The following is a 17,791-nucleotide window of genomic DNA, read 5'->3' as shown; positions in this document are numbered from 1 at the left end:
TCTCTGCCACTTTGTCTGTATCATCGGGTAATCGTTCATCCTTTTCCCTCAGATAACGTTCACAACGCTCATACGTTACGTTGTGATGAGGACACCTCTTATTACCATATCAAGTATATCAAGTCAAACGAGTCATTCAATAAAGTTTGAGTCACACACAAAACAAACGAGTTAACTCGGGTGCAATGTTTACCGTCAAACGCAACATTATCCGGGACCAATGTCAATTCAATCAACAACTTTCCTGTCGATGCATGAAGTCTGTAACAATTGGAACATATTGCTGATGCTTCTTGAGAGAGATCAATAAATTGTAACCAGCACTTGGAAATTGTCTCAATATCTATCGCATGAGGAATGTCTTAAAACGTAATTGCTATCACAACCAACCAATAGACCAGACTCTAAATTGAAAATTCCATATCATATTTAGCAAACCGATTTCAATAAACTCGGGAATAATATTGAAACAAACATCTGTTTGTTCTTAATCTGTTGAATGTCTGATAACCAACAGTAGGATCATATCGTAATGCGATAGGTGCAGAAGGTCCCTGATTCCCTGGTAAAATTCAGTAAGTCCACATCCAGGCAGATCATAATACAAATCATTATATTTTCCTTCAATATGTTATGACGTTGACAGTTAAATATTAGTACAATTATTGGAACTACTGAATAATGATTAAAAATAGCGTTTGATTTAAACATCTGTAAAGCTACAAAAAAAAACAAATAATCAAACCAAAAGTCACAATGAAATACAAAGAACCTCGCAAAATATAGCGTCCTATGAGGGTCATTTCAGAAATGCGCGAATTAAAACTCAATCCTCCGGAAACACTTCCATACTTCACAAACCGATGAAGGACGCTAAAACGTCATCACTCAATGCCGTTCCGGGATGATTTGGGTACAACAAAAGGCGATGTCTATGGAGTTGGTGATTTGGAAAAAAGGGTCACGAATTCAGCGTTCAGCTAAAAGTGCTGACTGAAATTTCATCACTATTAGAATTTTCCATTCGCTCGCGAAAACTTCGCCCCAAGAGAAAGACGCTTTTCACCCAAAATATGTCGTAGTAGCATCGCGCTGCTTCTTATCAGATAAATGGGATTGGCCCAGAGCGAGAGAGAGTGAGTTGCAATTAAAAATGAATGCGAACTTTTCGAGGCGCTTCCTGGCCACTTTTCGGTGTAAGTTCTCCCTCTCTCATTTTTAGCGAACCAAAGTTTCGAGACTCGAGGTCAACAACGTTCGCCAAGTATTGATGATAACGGCGAAGATGACGATGATGATGATGACGGTGTTTGGCACCTCTTTACCGGCACCGGATCAACTGGTAGTACACCAAAGTATCTTGCTAGTTAATAGCATATTGAAAAGTTGGCCCTTTGATAGTATCTCCATGGGCCATGCCCCCCTGCCGAAGCTCAGGTATTCATGCATTCTTTCACTTTGTAGTGAAGTGGCTGCCTTGCCTGTTCGTCATACTTAAACGGTAACGCCAGCGTTCTGGCTGGGGTCAACACCGGTGCACAGGAGCGCTAGAGTGGCCTTGCGGGGAATGGGGCCTGTCCCGAAAAGTTATGCTTTCTACCCCGGCGGGCGCCGCCGCTGGCCGCGTAGCAGTGTGGGACGAGCAAAACTATTCCCGGCTTCCAGAGCGAGGAGGATTCCTGGGGAGTTCATCCAGCAGTTGGCCCTGTGAACTTGTTCAAAGGCGAGTTCTGCAGGCCAGGTCCTGTGCATTGGCTCGGTGGGCGGAACCGGATCCTGCTGTGTTTTTTGGCGGTGTTCCTTCACCAACAGGGTAATTACAAAATGATATACTTCATCATCTTTCCGGCGCTGGGTCCCGGAGCTCCGGAGCAGCTGGCATCGTCGTCTCCCGCGTCGTGGCTCCGGGGCCCCGGTGTACTTTGTTTTTCTTCCGGAAAACATAAATTGTGCTTCCACAGCTCGTGGCGCGGCAACGTAACTCATCCGGCTCGCCATAAGGCTGGGCTAATTCCTGGTCTTTGTTTCCGTGTGCTTGGTTCGACCAAAGACCAGCGGAGCTGTTGGATATTTTTAACTCTCTCTCTCTCTGTTTCCTTTTCAACCCGGCACGGACGACGGAATGTGCCGTTAATTCACAGTTTTATGTCGCCTCGCTGCAGGTTGCCGCATAGCTCCACCGTCGTCCACCGAGGACCTGCGGTTCTACGCCGTTAGCATAAGCGTTTTGCGTAGAGAGCGCACACTTGGAGATGAAATTAAAACTCGACGCCAGAGCCGGCGCCCAGCCCACCAAGACGTGGATGGGAGGGACACTCGTACAGACATTTCGCACATCGAGCCCTCTGGGGTTCTGGTCGCTTCCGGTTGTAGTCTACAACATTCCGTTCCGCTGTCTTCTGCACAGGGGCACACCGTTGAATGGCTGAAGTGGTACGAAAACCACTCACACGCCAAAGGCGCCATTTTGGTGTGGGCCGGGACCGAGACCGAGACCGAGACCGTGTGTGTGTGCTAAAAGTAAATTCTGCTTCTCCCGTTCGACCAGCGCAACAAACTTGTTGACGGAAATGAACATGCACACGCTGGCGCCACCGACTGCCATCGAGAGTCTGGGGCCCCGAAGGAGAAGTTGCCGGAACAAGAGCGCTGTGCTCGAACCCGGGACCGTGAGCGGGTCCGGGGGCGGCAACATACTTGTTTTCATTGTTGAAATTAAATTGTTGCATCCTTCACCGCCCCAAAGTGCCCGCCAAAAACTCGACCGGCGGACGGGTCGACCGTACGTGGCCCTTTGCGGCCACGGAGCACACGGAGTTAAGCTACCGTACGGTGGAATAATTTATCAGCAATTAGATCCACTGTCAAAGGGCACGCCTGCAGGTTCGGTGCGCCGTGTGAACATCGTGACGAAGGATTACACCTTTCGGACCGGAGTGTGTCTGCGGACTTTTACACACGCCAGCCCGGCTGCCAGTTCCATTTTTCACTCCGAAGACTGCTCCCGGTGTCAGGTTGCGCACCGAAGCGACGGCGCTACGGCTATCCGGAGACGGTAAGCGGTGATGAACCGGTTGTTCGCCCGGCTTCCGACAAGTCCTTCGTACATCGGAAGCGTCAGGAGCAAAGAGAACGACACCAAAAAAAAAACGAAACACACACACACGTGGGTCGCAGAAAAGCATAACAAAATAGGCGAAAGGAAAAACGCGCAGCCAACACTTAATTCGACCTGACTTTTCATGGCACACACGGAGTAAGAGTAAGCCGCCCATTTTGCTTGTCCTGAACTAGTGCTGGGCCCAGTGCTAGGCCCGTGACTTTGCAGACCGGCCCGGGCCCGGAGCCGCGGAAGAAATCATACCACTCACACGCCGGTGCTTTTAAGTGAGCGAATGTGGAGTGACTTGATCCTTTCACGTCCTTTCGCATTCAGTCACCGTAACCTGACAGGCGCGAGGCTCGAGAGCTGCACGCTAAAAGGATTCTTACGCTTGTGGAGCGGTGCTCTTGAAAGGGTCCTTTCAATGGGGAGGAACAGGCAACGACAGCAAAACAAAAAATACTACGGGATACGGCTCTCGGCTCGAGCGGACTTGATACCGCATTCCAGTACCGGGTTCGCCAAGTTCGCAACAAAACTCTTAATTGGCCATAAATAGAGGCCGCCTGGCTGGTGGTGGGGAGCCGAAACACTAATGTTTCGTCTGTCAAAGTTTATTGTAGTGCGCTCGCTGCATACTGCTCCGTCGATTGGCGAGCATTTGCATCGATTGTGCCCCGCACAATGGAACTTGTTGTGGAACTCTTTCACGGTGAAAGCTTTAATGTTCTTTATGCTTGCGTAGTTCAAAAGTGACTTCAATTAGTGTGCTGTTGACTCTTGAACTATGGTTTTGCTAGGTAGCGATGGATGAGGTTGATATCATTGAACGTCATACGAGTCAGTGATTGTCGTTACAATAAGTCGTGCAATAGTTACAAACTTTTAAAATACGCTATTTTAAATCTTCAATGCACAACATGTTCATCGTATTCAAAACAACGCAACAGAATTCAAGAAAAGCAACGAGTTTAATGTGTCATGGCGAGCCTTCACCAATGTCATCAAAGATCTGTCGTCGATGAAAAGACGAAAACGTTCAATAGTAAAGAAGTATGTTAAATAGTTGTCCAAGTATGGAGATATTTATAATAATGAAGGAATAAATTATCGGAAGAAACGAACAGACATTTTGAGTAGTTCAGAAAAATTAATTGGAAATTTAATAAACAAATTAATTGAGTACAAAAGAACGGACAGCAGGCAAGTTGATATACTATTTATTAAAATCTATTATGTATCGCTTGCACCGTTTGCGCACTACAAAACAAAAGATTCCGTTTGTGTTCATCAGCAGAACATATGTCCTGTGACGCTCCGTGTACCCGATACTGTAAACCGTAATTGCTCTACGCTAGACTTTAGCTCTAGCTGGACCGGGCACTGTTTTATGTCTCGATGTTGCGTCCTCCGAGGACGTTCGTTTCACGTCGATGCACAATAATTACAGTAACTCAATTCCCGACGGCAAGGACTTCGTGCCCGCGGGGCTATAACGTGTTTCCTTGTTCCAGAGCAAACACGGCCCCTGGTCCCGAGCGTAGCGCCCATCCGCTCTGTTTAGGTCTCCGGTCCGGCTACGTACGACTATTTTCCGAACCGATTAGTCTGGGGATTGTCTGGAAGAGTCTGTGTCGGTGTCGTGTATTAATAATTTCTCTACTCAACATCAACATCACAGTGGTGCACCCGTCGAGGCCACCACCACCCAGCCGGGCGCCCCAAAAGATCCTGTGTCCGTGGTACAAATTTTCTTCTGCTAGTGTCTAGCATGAACTCTACTTTGGTCGGGGTCTCTCTCTCTCTCGGGATAGAAATGGACCGATTTCTGGAAGCGCTGTAGAACAAGTGGAGCCGGGGTGCTTGCCACGGTTCTACACGATTTGTCAAATCAAGGACCAGGGGCCGGAAGTGTGGGACGGTGGGGCTGGAAGTGATAATGGAGAACAAACGACTCGGCGAACGGAAAAGTGGCTCCGTGGCCACTTCCGCGAACCTCGCACTCGTCCGGATCGGATGCCTTCGCCACGCTAGCGTCCTTGCATGCACATAGTACAGGACCCCACTTCGGGCACTTTCCCTGTAGGTTCCATAAATTGTCTAACGGATCCGAGCAGCACACACATGTGCCGGGGTACCACATGTCCGGTGACCCAGCGAACCCCGGGAAACTGCGGATTGTTTGCTTCCGACAAACGGGAAAAAGTTTTCCCCGTTTTTCGTATGTCTTCTTACTGCATAATTGGCAATTAGAGATTAAGCAAAACTATTTTTCTTCCCAACCCCGAGCGCTCCCGCCCCTCGTGGAACGTCGAGTGAATATCCTTTTCGGTAGTTTGCACCCAGCTGGTCAAACGTGCATCCAATCTGGTCAGATGTCGGGGTGGAGGATGCATTCGCGGAGTTGGGCTTTGCGATGGTCTTATCGGGTCTGGTCTACTGACCAACCCACTTCCGGATCGGTCGATGTTCACAGACCTATCTCTGCAACATACGTCCCAACCGTATCACTGCCAACAGTCTTAACTGTCGTAGACATGTGCATGGGTTTCTGCTGCTTCTTTGTGCCGCCTTTCTTTCTAGCCATCGCCTTAGACTTCTTGGGCAAAGGCCGGCTCGGCTAAAATCCGGAGAGGGTGATGATAAATTATCGCGGCACGGAAGCTAACGGCGCGGCTGCTAAGCTCCTGTCGGAGTAGGATCATCATCTATATCATCACATTACCACCACCGCCGGCCGGCTTGGTGGTGGTCTCTACGCGGAAGACCCGCCGAGGAACGATTACCTTTTTTCTAAAAAACCCACCACCAGGCTGTCTCGCCCTCGGTCGAGACCGAGGTACAGACAACTGTCGTCGGCGCGAAGTGATCGGTTGATTTGCCGTGCTAAGTGGAGAAGGCAATCCCGGCGTTCCCGCAGCTGTCAGTCGAAAGACGACAACGACAACGACTGTCAGCGGCTCGTACTGTCGACAATAACTTAGGCATTGTAAGTCGCGAAGGGGCCTCCGTCGGTCAGGAACCGTCTGCCTGTTGGCCCACGGGAGAAGACATCCTTTCCGGCCAGAGCGTTGGAATTAAATTTATGTCAACAATGGCCCCACCGATACCGCGGGCGCGCGACAACAAGCAGGTTGAAAGTTTGATTTCTTTCGCCGGTCAGAGCAGGGGGTCCCGTCCCGAACAGTGGCAACCGAACGGGGCCACCGATTCATTCCGGAGCTGTCCGGACCAAATTAATCATTGGTCCCGGGTGCGCTCGTCTGGAGAAAGGGAGCCGACAATTCCTTGCCTGGCTCTCGCTGTCAGCGGCGTCCTAATCCCCGTCGTAAGCCGTGGGTGACAAACCGTTGCTTCCGTTCCCCGACCCCGGCCTCTTGTCTGGGAGTTCGCGGACCAGGCTGCACCTTGCCGACGGAACGCGCGGACGTCTGCGACAAGATTTGCTCAGCAGATTAACACCTCGCGGCCAAGTTAATTTATAGAGATCTCGGTTTTGTTTACGGAGCACGGTGCCGGCGACCCCGCCGACGGGGGAAGATGATGAGCTCTTGGGGCTGCTGGGCTGATGGCTGCTCGAAATGGTTTCCAAGTCCGACAACTGCCCGTTTGGGGTGCGATAGCATAAACAAATCAACGACCGGCGGACCTGGCCGGGTCATTAGTATGCTCGTCAGCGTCAGCGGCCCTAGCCACTCCGCAGTCGTTACAGGCGCGTTCACGCACGGACAGCGCTCGCGTGAAGGAGAAATATATTACAAACAGGACAGCACATAGACCGGGTGGCGTGTCTCGTGGCGCGCCGTGCAGCAGAACGTGGCTGTTAGTCCACTTTTTGGGCAATACGTGCATACATAGAGATTCGAACAAGCGAAACCGTTTACTCTTCTCCGGCCGGGTCGCCCCGCGAGTGGCCCCTGGATCCGTGCCAAGCACGTCCGCGGACGAAGGTGTTGTGCCGGCAGACATTGGCGAACAGAAACCGGGTGGGGAAAATCTATTAAGCAGATACCGATCAAATGTGTTTTCCCTTTTCAGGAGCAGCGACTGTGGCCCCGGACGTGACACGATTGTCATTGGTGGCGCAGGGCGGGTAAAATTAAATCACAATTTGAACCACGCTTTGGAAGCAAGTGAAGGAAGGAGCGACACTGGAAGTTTGGGAAAACCGTACTAAAATGAGCAATATATTGTAAATAGCGTAAACGAACAAAGCGCGGCCGATTGAAGAACGAAACAAAGGGTAAAACATCAAATTTTTAATAAAGAAAAGAGAACTATGAACTGTCACTGCCAGCCAGCCAGCCAAACCACAGCCACAATATGGTAAGAATCGAATAAAAAAATCCACAAATCATAACACAGAAAAGGGACAAATGGAAAAAAAATTCGACCTTGAAAAGAAAACTAAATAGAAATATAGGGAAACAGAATAACCAATGAAAAACATAACAAAAATTCTTGCCTCATAGAAGAAAAGTATCTGTTATAATACAGAGAGATATTCGAACCATGGACAGAGGAATAGAAGTAACACATCGTTCAATAAGTCCCGAGACTAACTATGAAAACAACATTTTATCGGCAAAATTCTTTATTAGTCATCAACATAATCTTCTGAAAGTGTAATACAACCATTCCACACTTCTCTATTTTTTCAATTCCATGTTTGTAGCACGATTTGTTTTTTGACTCAAAATGAGCCTCAGTAGCAGGGATCACCTCCTCATTCGAGCCATATCTTTTTCCCTGGAGCATCTTTTTGAGATCCGTAAAGAGCCAGTAGTCGCTGGGAACCAGACACGGCGAGTACGGAGGATAAGGAAGCAGTTGGAAGCCTAATTCGTTGAATTTGGTCATCGTTTTGATTGAATTGTGCCATGGTGGCTTTTGTTCCAATGTGCCCAAACGCGGCACCCATTTGAAAAACACCTTTTTCATATCCAATTTTTGGTGCAAAATAGTAAAAGCACTACCAGTTGATTGTTCACCATCTTAGCTATCTCGTGCACTTTCATTTTGCGGTCACCCATCACGATTTTCAATACTTGCTTGATGTTTTCGGGAGTTACTGCCTCATTTGGCCGACCCGAACGTTCCGCATCATTTGTATCAGTACGACCGCATAGAAGTCAGCATACCACCGACAAATGGTTGGTTTCGACGGAGTAGAGTCCGGATGACGTTTTTCAAGCCATTGCTGAGCTTGAACAGTGTTTTTTCCCCATTAGAAAACAATGTTTTATCAACACACGAAACTCGTTTTGGTCCATTTTTTCAGGATTGCAAAAGTAGCGTCTTTTTAACCACTGTAGCTTTCTTGGTTATGCTTCGAATTACACCAAATTTTGACACACCTCATCTGAAGTTTGGTACTTCCAAACGTCGGTATATAAATGGCATTATTAGCGCAATTTCTACGCTAGTCTCGGGACTTATTGAACGATGTGTTACTAGAAGTACAAGAGTAATGAAAACAAATATGAGCACGAAACAGTTTCAAACAAAACCAATAAAAACTGGTGGAAAAACTGGGAAAAGCTCGATTCAACATCGAATTACGGTGACTATTTATGGCTCTTTTTAAAACTATAATACGTTCTGATTAAATGGCGAAATGTTTTCCTCTCCTACGAGCACGGTTTGGTGCGCAACGGGAAAACTGATTGAGGAAATGAAAAACCCCAATTTCTTTCCACTTATCTTCATTAAACACGCTTTTCGCAACGCCGTCTAACCGGTGCTGTGATCGGAGTCAACTGTCCCGTGACAAACAAAACGTACAGAGAAAAAAAAACGAAACACGATGCAGCATCCTTTCGTGGGTTCTTGCGGAAGGAAGCAGAAAAAAGAACGAAATAAAGTAGAACCCGCAGCAACTGTCTGGAATAATGATTCGGAAAATTAGTATTCATACCTCCGGACAACATTCCGCGCGGACGGCACGCAAAGTGAGAAAATCCGCAAAATTGAAAGCAAACAAAAATGGAAAACACATTGTTTCGGTCGCTGCAGCGCTTTTTTGTGTCTTCCTGGGAGCCAACCGGGACATTAAAAAAAGTAGTAAAGGATCGCGCCGCCGTGTTCCGGGTTGGCAGAGGAAGTGAAACTTTGCGCACGTTTCGCTGTGCTGGGAGCACACACACACACACAAACACACCGGCAATTCGGTGATGATATTGGTTGCTGGTGCGGCAGTTTTTTGCGCTGGGGTCTGATTTTCGGAAAACTTTTGCGAACATCAATATTGCTTACGGTGTGCGTGTTTTTCACGATGTGTTTCGGAAAACTATTGCCCCGAAAGGGCTTCGGGGCGAAGCCAGTGGTCGGCGCAATGGGATCTGTTTTGAAATATCAGTTGCAACCCGAGCGCCCATGTTCCCCTGAGGCTTACAGCATTGATAACATTGAATGATTGAAAGGCCGCTGGGCTGTGTTGTTGACCACGTGTGTTAGGTGTGCTTGGTTGAGATCCATCTTCAGGTAAAATTGAATTCTTTTTTCACTATGATGATGTTAGCCAAAGGCAAGTTGAAGTGAGAGAAGTGTTACTGGCTCAAGAAGCATATTATGACACTAGCATGCAGTTACTAAAAATGTTGTTTGTGAAGCCGTGTTTACATCGCGTATCTATCGCCAGATTGATCGCCTTGGCAATGGGACAATTCAATGACGATGTGATGTATTCACGAGTGCTGCATCTGATCTTTAAGGACCAAAACAAGCAGTTCACGCCGGAATTGCTGATAAAGATCCTAGAACAACCACTCAATAACCGATGAAATCCCTCGAAATTAAACAATTGAAAACATTTGAGGTGTTTAAAGCAAAAGGGAAAGGTTTTTACCTAAAAATCCAATTTTTGTCATTAATTTATGTGTTTGTGAAACCGATAATGACAACCATGTTGATTATGCTCTGGTAGGTATGCTTAACCACTTATCTTGTTCAGTGTTAGTTGGAATATTTCTTTCTTTTTTTCTGCTAGTAACCGATCTATGATCACAACCTTAGGGCATGTTGGATCGTGTATTTTAAAGCTTTGTACTTTTAAAGTTGGTTAATAGGTAGTTCCATATAACACACAAAAGAGGACAACGTTTTGTATTTTTAAGCTCTTTAATAGCGCTTTGTAAAACAATACGCCTTTTTAAGAATAGTCTTCAATATGGCTCTTGCGGAGTGATTTGAAAAATTACCAACAGAGCTGACACCCTGATGCAGTATGCCCGACAGTTGGTCAAGAACCGATGCACGCTAAGAACGAAATTTGCATCACGGCCAGCTGTCACCGTGGCACACCGTAGCTGCTGCGGAAAAAACGAGACTGCAAGGATGCGTGCGGTTGCATAGGAAGCCGCACTCGGGTATAGGCCTTGCCAAAAATTGATTCAATTACCGGATACCGCAACATGTGATCGAGAGCTTCGGAAGGATGAAAAACGGGACAGGTTCATCCGTCACGACATGCAGTTCACACAACACGGCACTGTGACGCTGGTTTCCAGCTCAGCACCGCGGCCTACAACTGCAGCTGTGGTTTTCCACGCAGCCAGGCACGCAGTTCCGTCGGAGCCAGAGCTAGGGCTGTGTTATTTTTCGTGCACACGTTAGTGATTGAAATTGCGACTGATTGCCCGATTCGATTGACTTGGCCAGCCCGCACTAGGTTGAAGTGTTTGCGGTTTGTCCGAGCCGCCCATCACGAAGTCACGGCCCTCATCCAGGCAGAAGGCATTTAGCTTCGCGGTGCAAAAATAATATCACGATCTCACCTGGCGCGTCGGCCAACAGCGGTGTTCGATCGGAGCCAAAACCGACGCCGCGGGCTTAGGCAGCGACCGAAAGGTGTCCTTCCATCGGTGGCGCGATAATTTACGACTGCAGAGGTTTGTAATTTCCCGGTGTGTGCAGTTATCGGGTTTGTGCAATCTCTTCGTCAGCCGGCCGCGAGCGGCCCCACAGTGTGGCTCCGATTTCGTCGGCATGTAATAAATTGCCCGACCAACCTGCCGGCCACACCGCACCGTACATAACCACAATTATTCCATGTTTATTTATGCTCCACGGAAGATGCGCTCATCGATAGTGCGTCGGGAGGCTGGCCGGGAACTTCTGTGGACCTCAACCCTACGTAGCGGCTCGTTTGAGTCGGGCCGTGAGTAGTATCCCGTGAAGATTTGTTGTTTTTGGGGCAGGCTGGGACGAAGATCTGGCTAACCCGCCCGCCGGTGGCATCGATGGTTCGGGAAATGGGACCTCCGCCGCCAACGAACAGGGGGGTCGCCGGCTCGGATCGAACTCTCGATCGATCGGTCGATTGATGGAGTGATTGTTTTGAAATCATTCACCATAACAATAAATAAACCATCGGCCACGGCGGGGAAAAAAAACGAATCCCGTGGAACGCGCGCCGATGGTGGTAAACAACAGTGCCGTGTGAATATGCTGGGACCTGGGATCACTGGTACACAGTGTGTGTGTTTTGGGAAACAAAAATACTCCTTCGATGTGGGCCACTCCCGAGGCGCACAGGCCACGTGTACCGGACCGGTGCACGTTCTGCGTGGTGAGCAACGCTAAGCATCATCAACATAAAGCGCATCGCAATGGGGTCGCAGGAATAGCAAACGCTTGAGAAGGCGTGAGTAACGGTTGTTCCAGAATGTGTGTTACACTCGAAAGGAAGCTCACATAGCATTTAGTAAACTGGAAGCCAATTTAAATTTTAACGCTTTAGTTGTAACAGTAACCGTTTAAAGGTTCTTTCTTGATAATGTTTAAGAAATAACTTATAAATAAACAATGTTTACGAAAAACAAATTTTATTTAGGATTAGGAAATACAATGCGAGGCAATGTTTAAAGAAATTAGAGAGGTGATTTGTTTCGAAAAGCAAGTTTTCTACGAGAAGCGATGAGATTGAAGCAGGTTGCTGTTAGACCATTCTATGTGTTTAATGTATCATGTAATACTATGCTCTTATGTTTCGTTGAACATGACACTGTATGTAAGTTTGCGTTTGTTACAAAACACCAATTGTCAACTTTCTTACCATTAGCCCACGGTCGCCTTTCGGTCCTCTGATGCCCTGTTGAGTGTTCGTGATCGCAGGCGTGATGGATGTTGATGTTGTAGTTCAATGAAACGGGGACAGTGGCGTGCAGAAACAGGCAAAATGCGTTGGAAAGAAATATTTATGAGAATACTGAGACTACTGACAGAACTTTTACCAAACAATCGAGAATTTCTCTGATTTGTATCGGTCGAAAACATAATACTTGTGTTAGTGCGCAGTGTGCATCAACATATTTTCTTCCGCGCGGCTCCACGGGTCCATTACGATGAGATATGGCTCCCATCGTTTTTCCATGCACCATGATTGGAATTCGCACAGCATGCATTCCGCAGTCGAGAGTCCTTCTCGTTTAATGAGGTATGCATTACTCTGCGCGAGGTGCGATAATGAAATATTTTGATGCACTCCCACCTGGTACGCGGGGTCTTATTTATGGCCCCCAAAGCGGCAGAGTGTTTTTTTTTTACTTACAGGCAGGCCGTTTTTACCAGGAGGACCGGTAGGACCCTGCAATTGGAAGAGAAGAAAAAATTGATTAATGCATTCCTTAAACCTTACCGAAGCCGTAAATGGGCTTTTGGCTTATTAGCGCCGGCTCAGGTGAGAAGTGAAATTGAAAAGTTCGTAAATCTTGATTGGCCTATTATTGACGCAGCGACGTCTGGACATGGGACAGGTTTGACACTGGGGGGGGCAGATTAGATTGGGGCAGTAAAATTCTTCAAACCAAATCACTTCGCCCACCATCGAGCAGCACTTTCGAAAGGAGCCGCAGTAAACCAATAAACAAGCCCTAAACAAGTTGTAATGAAGGAAGGAATTCTTACGCTTCGTTTAATCTATTCCATCACCCTATCATCAGTAGTAAAGAGGAATGCCCGTGTTCTGGTCGCTTTAAAGAGAGACACCCGTGCAGATGTGTCCATAAATTGCGCCTTAAATCCTTTTAAGCCTTTTGCCCAGTTTCGTTCGGTTCTCTGCCGGCTCCTGGAAAACGGTGCCAACGTAGACTCGGCTCAATGTTTATTCCCATCAGTTAACGGGCTGCGGCTCCGTTGGGCGGCGTTTCTCACATAAACAAGTGAATCAACGTGCTGAACTCCGGCATTTACTTACGCAATCAGCATTACTGCTAGGCGTAGTGTGCGAACGAAACTCATTCGTTCTATTTTTATGAGCTTCGAGAGATTCACTCTTTGTGCAAACACACACACTCCGGTGCATTAGCAAATAGCAGGTCCACGAGAAGCAGTGTACTGCGATGGTCTCCTTGGTAGCCACCATTCTGGCACCTTCTGATCCAGCATGGCTAGCGCAAGTGCGGTACTTACAGAGCTCTAAGAGCTGATTTTCTGACCTACGTTGAAGCATTTACGGGAGACCGAGAGTGTAATCTTATTTCCGGATGAGTGCCCGATCCTTGTTCGAGGGCTTCAATCGGTCGTTTGGTTAGCGATTTGTGATTCAATTCTTACTTAATCATGCTACTCGTGGCACTTCCAGTATCGTTTAATTACCCCCGGGCGGCCCCGGGGCAATTTCGGCCAAAACACCCAAACTCGCAGTTACCGAATGCGTCCGGCAATTTATGATGCATGCCGATTCAATTAAACATGCACACCATTTCATCACGTAGATCCCGTTTTCATTTGAATCATACCGGCGAGAGGCTACTGGACTCAGTGACCTCGATCCGGCAGCCGGATCGGATTATGGTCTGTGGAGCTTTTTGGAATATCTCGTGGAACGTGGGCGCGTTTGGAATTGCTTATTCCGGGCGATGCACGGGATTGTTGACTGAACTGTTGCTGATTCCGGTGCTCTCAGCACTCCCACCAAGGCCACAACGAAATGTTATCATTTTTATTGCACAGCCCCTCGGAGGTTCGCTCCTGCTCCTGTAGACCACAAACCGGGTCGTTCGGGCTCTAGGCGTCGGGCTTCGCAGAAAAGCTTTTCAGCTTTATGATCTCTGACTGGCTGCTCGTGTTCCCGATGTGGAAGTAACGTTCGCTATCGCAACGCGACGGATATGGCCGCACATGGTACGGATTCCTTCGGTGGCTCCGTTGTCTCACCGGGACCGCTCGGGTCTGAGTGCAATCGGCGAACGTCTACTCTCATCGACGGGGCATGCATGACGGTGGCCCACAAACGGCCACATGAGTAATCTTCTCGAGAACGGCGTGGCTCTGTCGGCCACCGGCAGGTCCTTGATGGCAGCACCGGTCCCGCAGCCGGCCACGGATCAGGTTACGGTTGAGATGGCTAATAAAAGTTTCAACATCCGCTTCCGGCCGTGCGCCACCCGACGCTGCGGTCTGGACGTCAGCTTCACCGACTCCACAAAGATGTTGCCTCTGGGCCACGATTGCAAGATGCGGTGGGAAAACACCGGCCTTGCCCAGAACGCCAGAGATACTAGCAAAGGAGGATGCATCGATGTGCATGCTGGTGTGCCGGCCCTGGTGGCCATCGGAACGCCGTCGCCGTACCGAATCCGAGCTGCTGAAAGACGACGATGGCAGTAGATGGCTCGTGGCTAGTACGTAAAATAGCTCTCGAAAACATTCAACCGGTGCACCAAGGCACGGCCCGGCCAGCCAGCCGGCCGGCCGGTGCGCGGCAGCAGCACGGGATTTGATGAGTTTTTCTACGGGGTGCATAATAAAGGCTCCGCCGTGCCGCGTACCCGCATCGAGAACCCCATCAGGAGATGTCAGTCTTCGGTTGTTTTGCAACTAGCGATAGCGCCTCCGGGGTCTTGAAGACTTTGCAGTGGAACGTCGCTGCATACGTCCGGAGAATATGCGGCAAGAAGTTTTCAACTTGCTAAACAGATGATAGAATTACGAAAGTTTTGTTTGCTTCTCGGAACACGCTCTGGCCATTTGAGCGCCAGGTGAAAACGGACCCCGATCGGGCGGTGGTTGGGAGGCTTTGCGGGGCTGGGCCGTTTTGTTTGTACTATTTTCCATTATTTAATATCTGTTACACGACGGCTGTCGGAAGGTCCTGGCAACTTCTACATTGAGATTAGTGCAGGACGAGGACTTCCTGGTCCGTCGAACAAATATCAGATTCATATTTAATCTTGGAACTTTTGCTGTGAGAAGGAAGTATCAGTTGCCGGCACGAGAAATTATCGTTCACTGAGGGAACGGCCCAAGAAGTGTGATTTAAAGTTTTCAAAAGGTTAGGTTTAAGTGAAAGTTTAAATGGCGTTCTTTAGTTTGTATTTTCTAGCCCAAGGCAAGCTTTGGAACTAAATTTAGGGCTTACTGTTGGTCAGAGATGGTAAACGATACTGAGTTTGAGATTATTTTCGGGATCGATTATCGAAAAGGTATCAGGAAGCGTCAGACGACGCGGAACTCATTTTACTAGCAAAGCAACGGTACAATCAAATGCCAATTGAAACAATTGATTAGTTATGCTTATATGTAATGGGAAACCTTCAACTTCTTTTAGCCTTTCTTCAGATAAATTTATGTTACTTGCTTTGAATTATTTTTCTTCTATGAAAGAATTTAATTATTGATAATTTACACTTTAAGACTGTCGGATAATATGCAAATGATATGATATTTTAAAGGCATCGTCGTGTCCACATCGAAACAAGCTAGAGCACGGTTTTACTCAGAATTGAATGGAAATTTTGTTCTATGAAATCTTCAATGTCGAATCTTGCATTGGTCTTTTTGTTCTTAAAAACTGTTCGCTCAACTGATTCGTGATCCAATGATTAATCACTTCACTGGCTGGAGTTTACAACGAAAAGGCGACACGAAAAGACACTCTCTAGACATCCCTCAACAGCATCGGCTAGGTTTTCTCCTACCGGATCCTTTCCAACCGGTTTTTCGTACTCTAATGCCCACGCAGTTTAGTTTGTTGAACTTATACCTTAATATTCTTCGGATGTCAGAACTAAGAACTAAGAAAAATTTGCATCATAAAAAGAAATTCAGACATTTAGACACAAAGATATACATTTTCACTTTACTTCGTTAATGTTGTACAGACCGCGAAGAGGTTCTCTATGGGAGTTTCAAAATTAACACTCTCTCTGAGAGCTTTCGGTCATAATCGATGGCTTTTTTACATCGTCACATTACTTTCGATAGCTGGCCTTTGAGCGCTTCGATGTAGCCGTAGCCATTCGAATCGTCAAAACTATAATCGTCCAAACGGTTCGACCGCGATTTGTTGGGTCTCGGCTGTTCGCCCGAAACATAGGAAAACATAATGCCATGCAAACGAACGGGCCCAAAAACGGGCGCATTCCCGCATTATGTGTGCTACGCTATGCTTTCTCCATCGGATTGTTTCTTCGCCCGCCGGAATTTTTCATCGTGGCCCACGGCCACGAAAACCTCCACCCGGTGGAGTTTTGTGACATTCAATCCGAGTCATTTGTTTTTTGGAAGTTTGGAATCGGTAAGTTTCCACTCCAATCGTCGGACCGTCGCTTTTTCAGCGCCCCGGCCGGCTGGCCGGGGGTTAATATAACAAATGGCCATGTAATTTAGTATAATTAATTATGTGGCGGTTGCCAGGCCACGTCCCACCTCCCGTGTGACGTCCGATGCAGAAGCCAAAACCTGAGAGAGAGAGAGCGAGAGAGAGCCGCCGAGGAGCGTGCGCTGTGTGTATCGCCAAAGACAAATTGTTCTTCAGAATCTCCTCTGTGAGGTTGATGCGCCGCGATGATTCCTTCGCCCGTCACTCAAGCGTCCGTCTCTCCGGCCAGACACTCTGGCCCTTTCCCACTCGCTCCCTCCCTTTCTGGGGAGGTCTGGAGTTTGAAAAGTGGGTTTTTGATCTTGATGAATACCGGAGACGATCTTCTGTGCGCGCCGAGGTGTCTGCAAATGCTCCGGACCCGAACCCCGGGCGGGCGCTGAGCAGTAGACGGAAAACATATGCCACCATTAAACTACTTACCTCCACGCCCGGATCGCCCGGGTCTCCCTTCTTGCCGCGCTTCCCTCTCTTGCCCGGTGGTCCTGGTGGGCCCGGTGGTCCTGCAAAGTGAACGAGAGAAAAGTAGCATAAAAATGGTGCATCATTTTGGGGTGACTTCCAGAAAAAGGGATTCTCCTCCGCTCTGGCGATAGAATTAATGTGCCGCGTAAGGGATTTTTTTGTTGTTCCGTCGGGAACAGCTCCGGCTTGGCGCGAAAGAAAAATGGCGCCCAAGTTCTTCGCCGATCGGCTCAATGGCTCCGCGGCAAGCGCGCTCGGCCGGCCGAGAAAAGTGTCTTAATTTGATTAAATTACCATCAGCCATCCCATTCCGTGGCTTTCATCATCTTTGGTGCTTATTAAACAGCCAAACGAGCCGCCGGAGCTCTTGGGCCTCGGTGCCAGGGCGACGTTGACGGCGGAAGAGGATTTTAATTTAATTTCGCAAAATCACAAGAAACTCTTCCGGAAAACAGACCATCGCCTCGGGTCTGGCGCACGGCGCCGGGGCCAGCGGTGTTTCCATTTACTTTAAACCGCCAGAGCCGGCCGGAGCCAGCTGAAGCTCCTTATCCTATTAACTGTATAAGCAGGTTCATAAAGTGTCTGGGCCGAGCTCCGGAAAAAGTTTGATTCCCCGA

General features: G+C 48.1%; 1 protein-coding gene across 5 annotated transcripts in view; it reads right to left on the bottom strand.

The window, feature by feature from the left end:
* LOC128273982 (collagen alpha chain CG42342) overlaps positions 1 to 17,791 on the bottom strand; it is an 85,593-nt gene that overhangs the window by 29,430 nt on the left and 38,372 nt on the right. For 3 of the 5 annotated variants that reach the window (XM_053012059.1, XM_053012057.1, XM_053012058.1), the window contains exons 2-4: positions 17,130 to 17,209; positions 12,654 to 12,689; positions 12,159 to 12,194 (exon numbers count right to left, since the gene is read on the bottom strand). In XM_053012059.1, coding sequence (XP_052868019.1) covers positions 12,159 to 12,194; positions 12,654 to 12,689; positions 17,130 to 17,209 — 152 coding nt within the window. The remainder of the gene's footprint in view (positions 1 to 12,158; positions 12,195 to 12,653; positions 12,690 to 17,129; positions 17,210 to 17,791) is intronic. The other 2 variants (XM_053012060.1, XM_053012061.1) reach the window with 1 other exon arrangement.

This window comes from Anopheles cruzii, chromosome 3 (assembly GCF_943734635.1).
Source record: "Anopheles cruzii chromosome 3, idAnoCruzAS_RS32_06, whole genome shotgun sequence".
In the NCBI taxonomy this organism is placed as follows: Eukaryota; Metazoa; Arthropoda; class Insecta; order Diptera; family Culicidae; genus Anopheles; species Anopheles cruzii.
The sequence above is the reverse complement of the archived record's forward strand: the minus strand, read 5'-3'. Positions and strand labels throughout refer to the sequence as shown.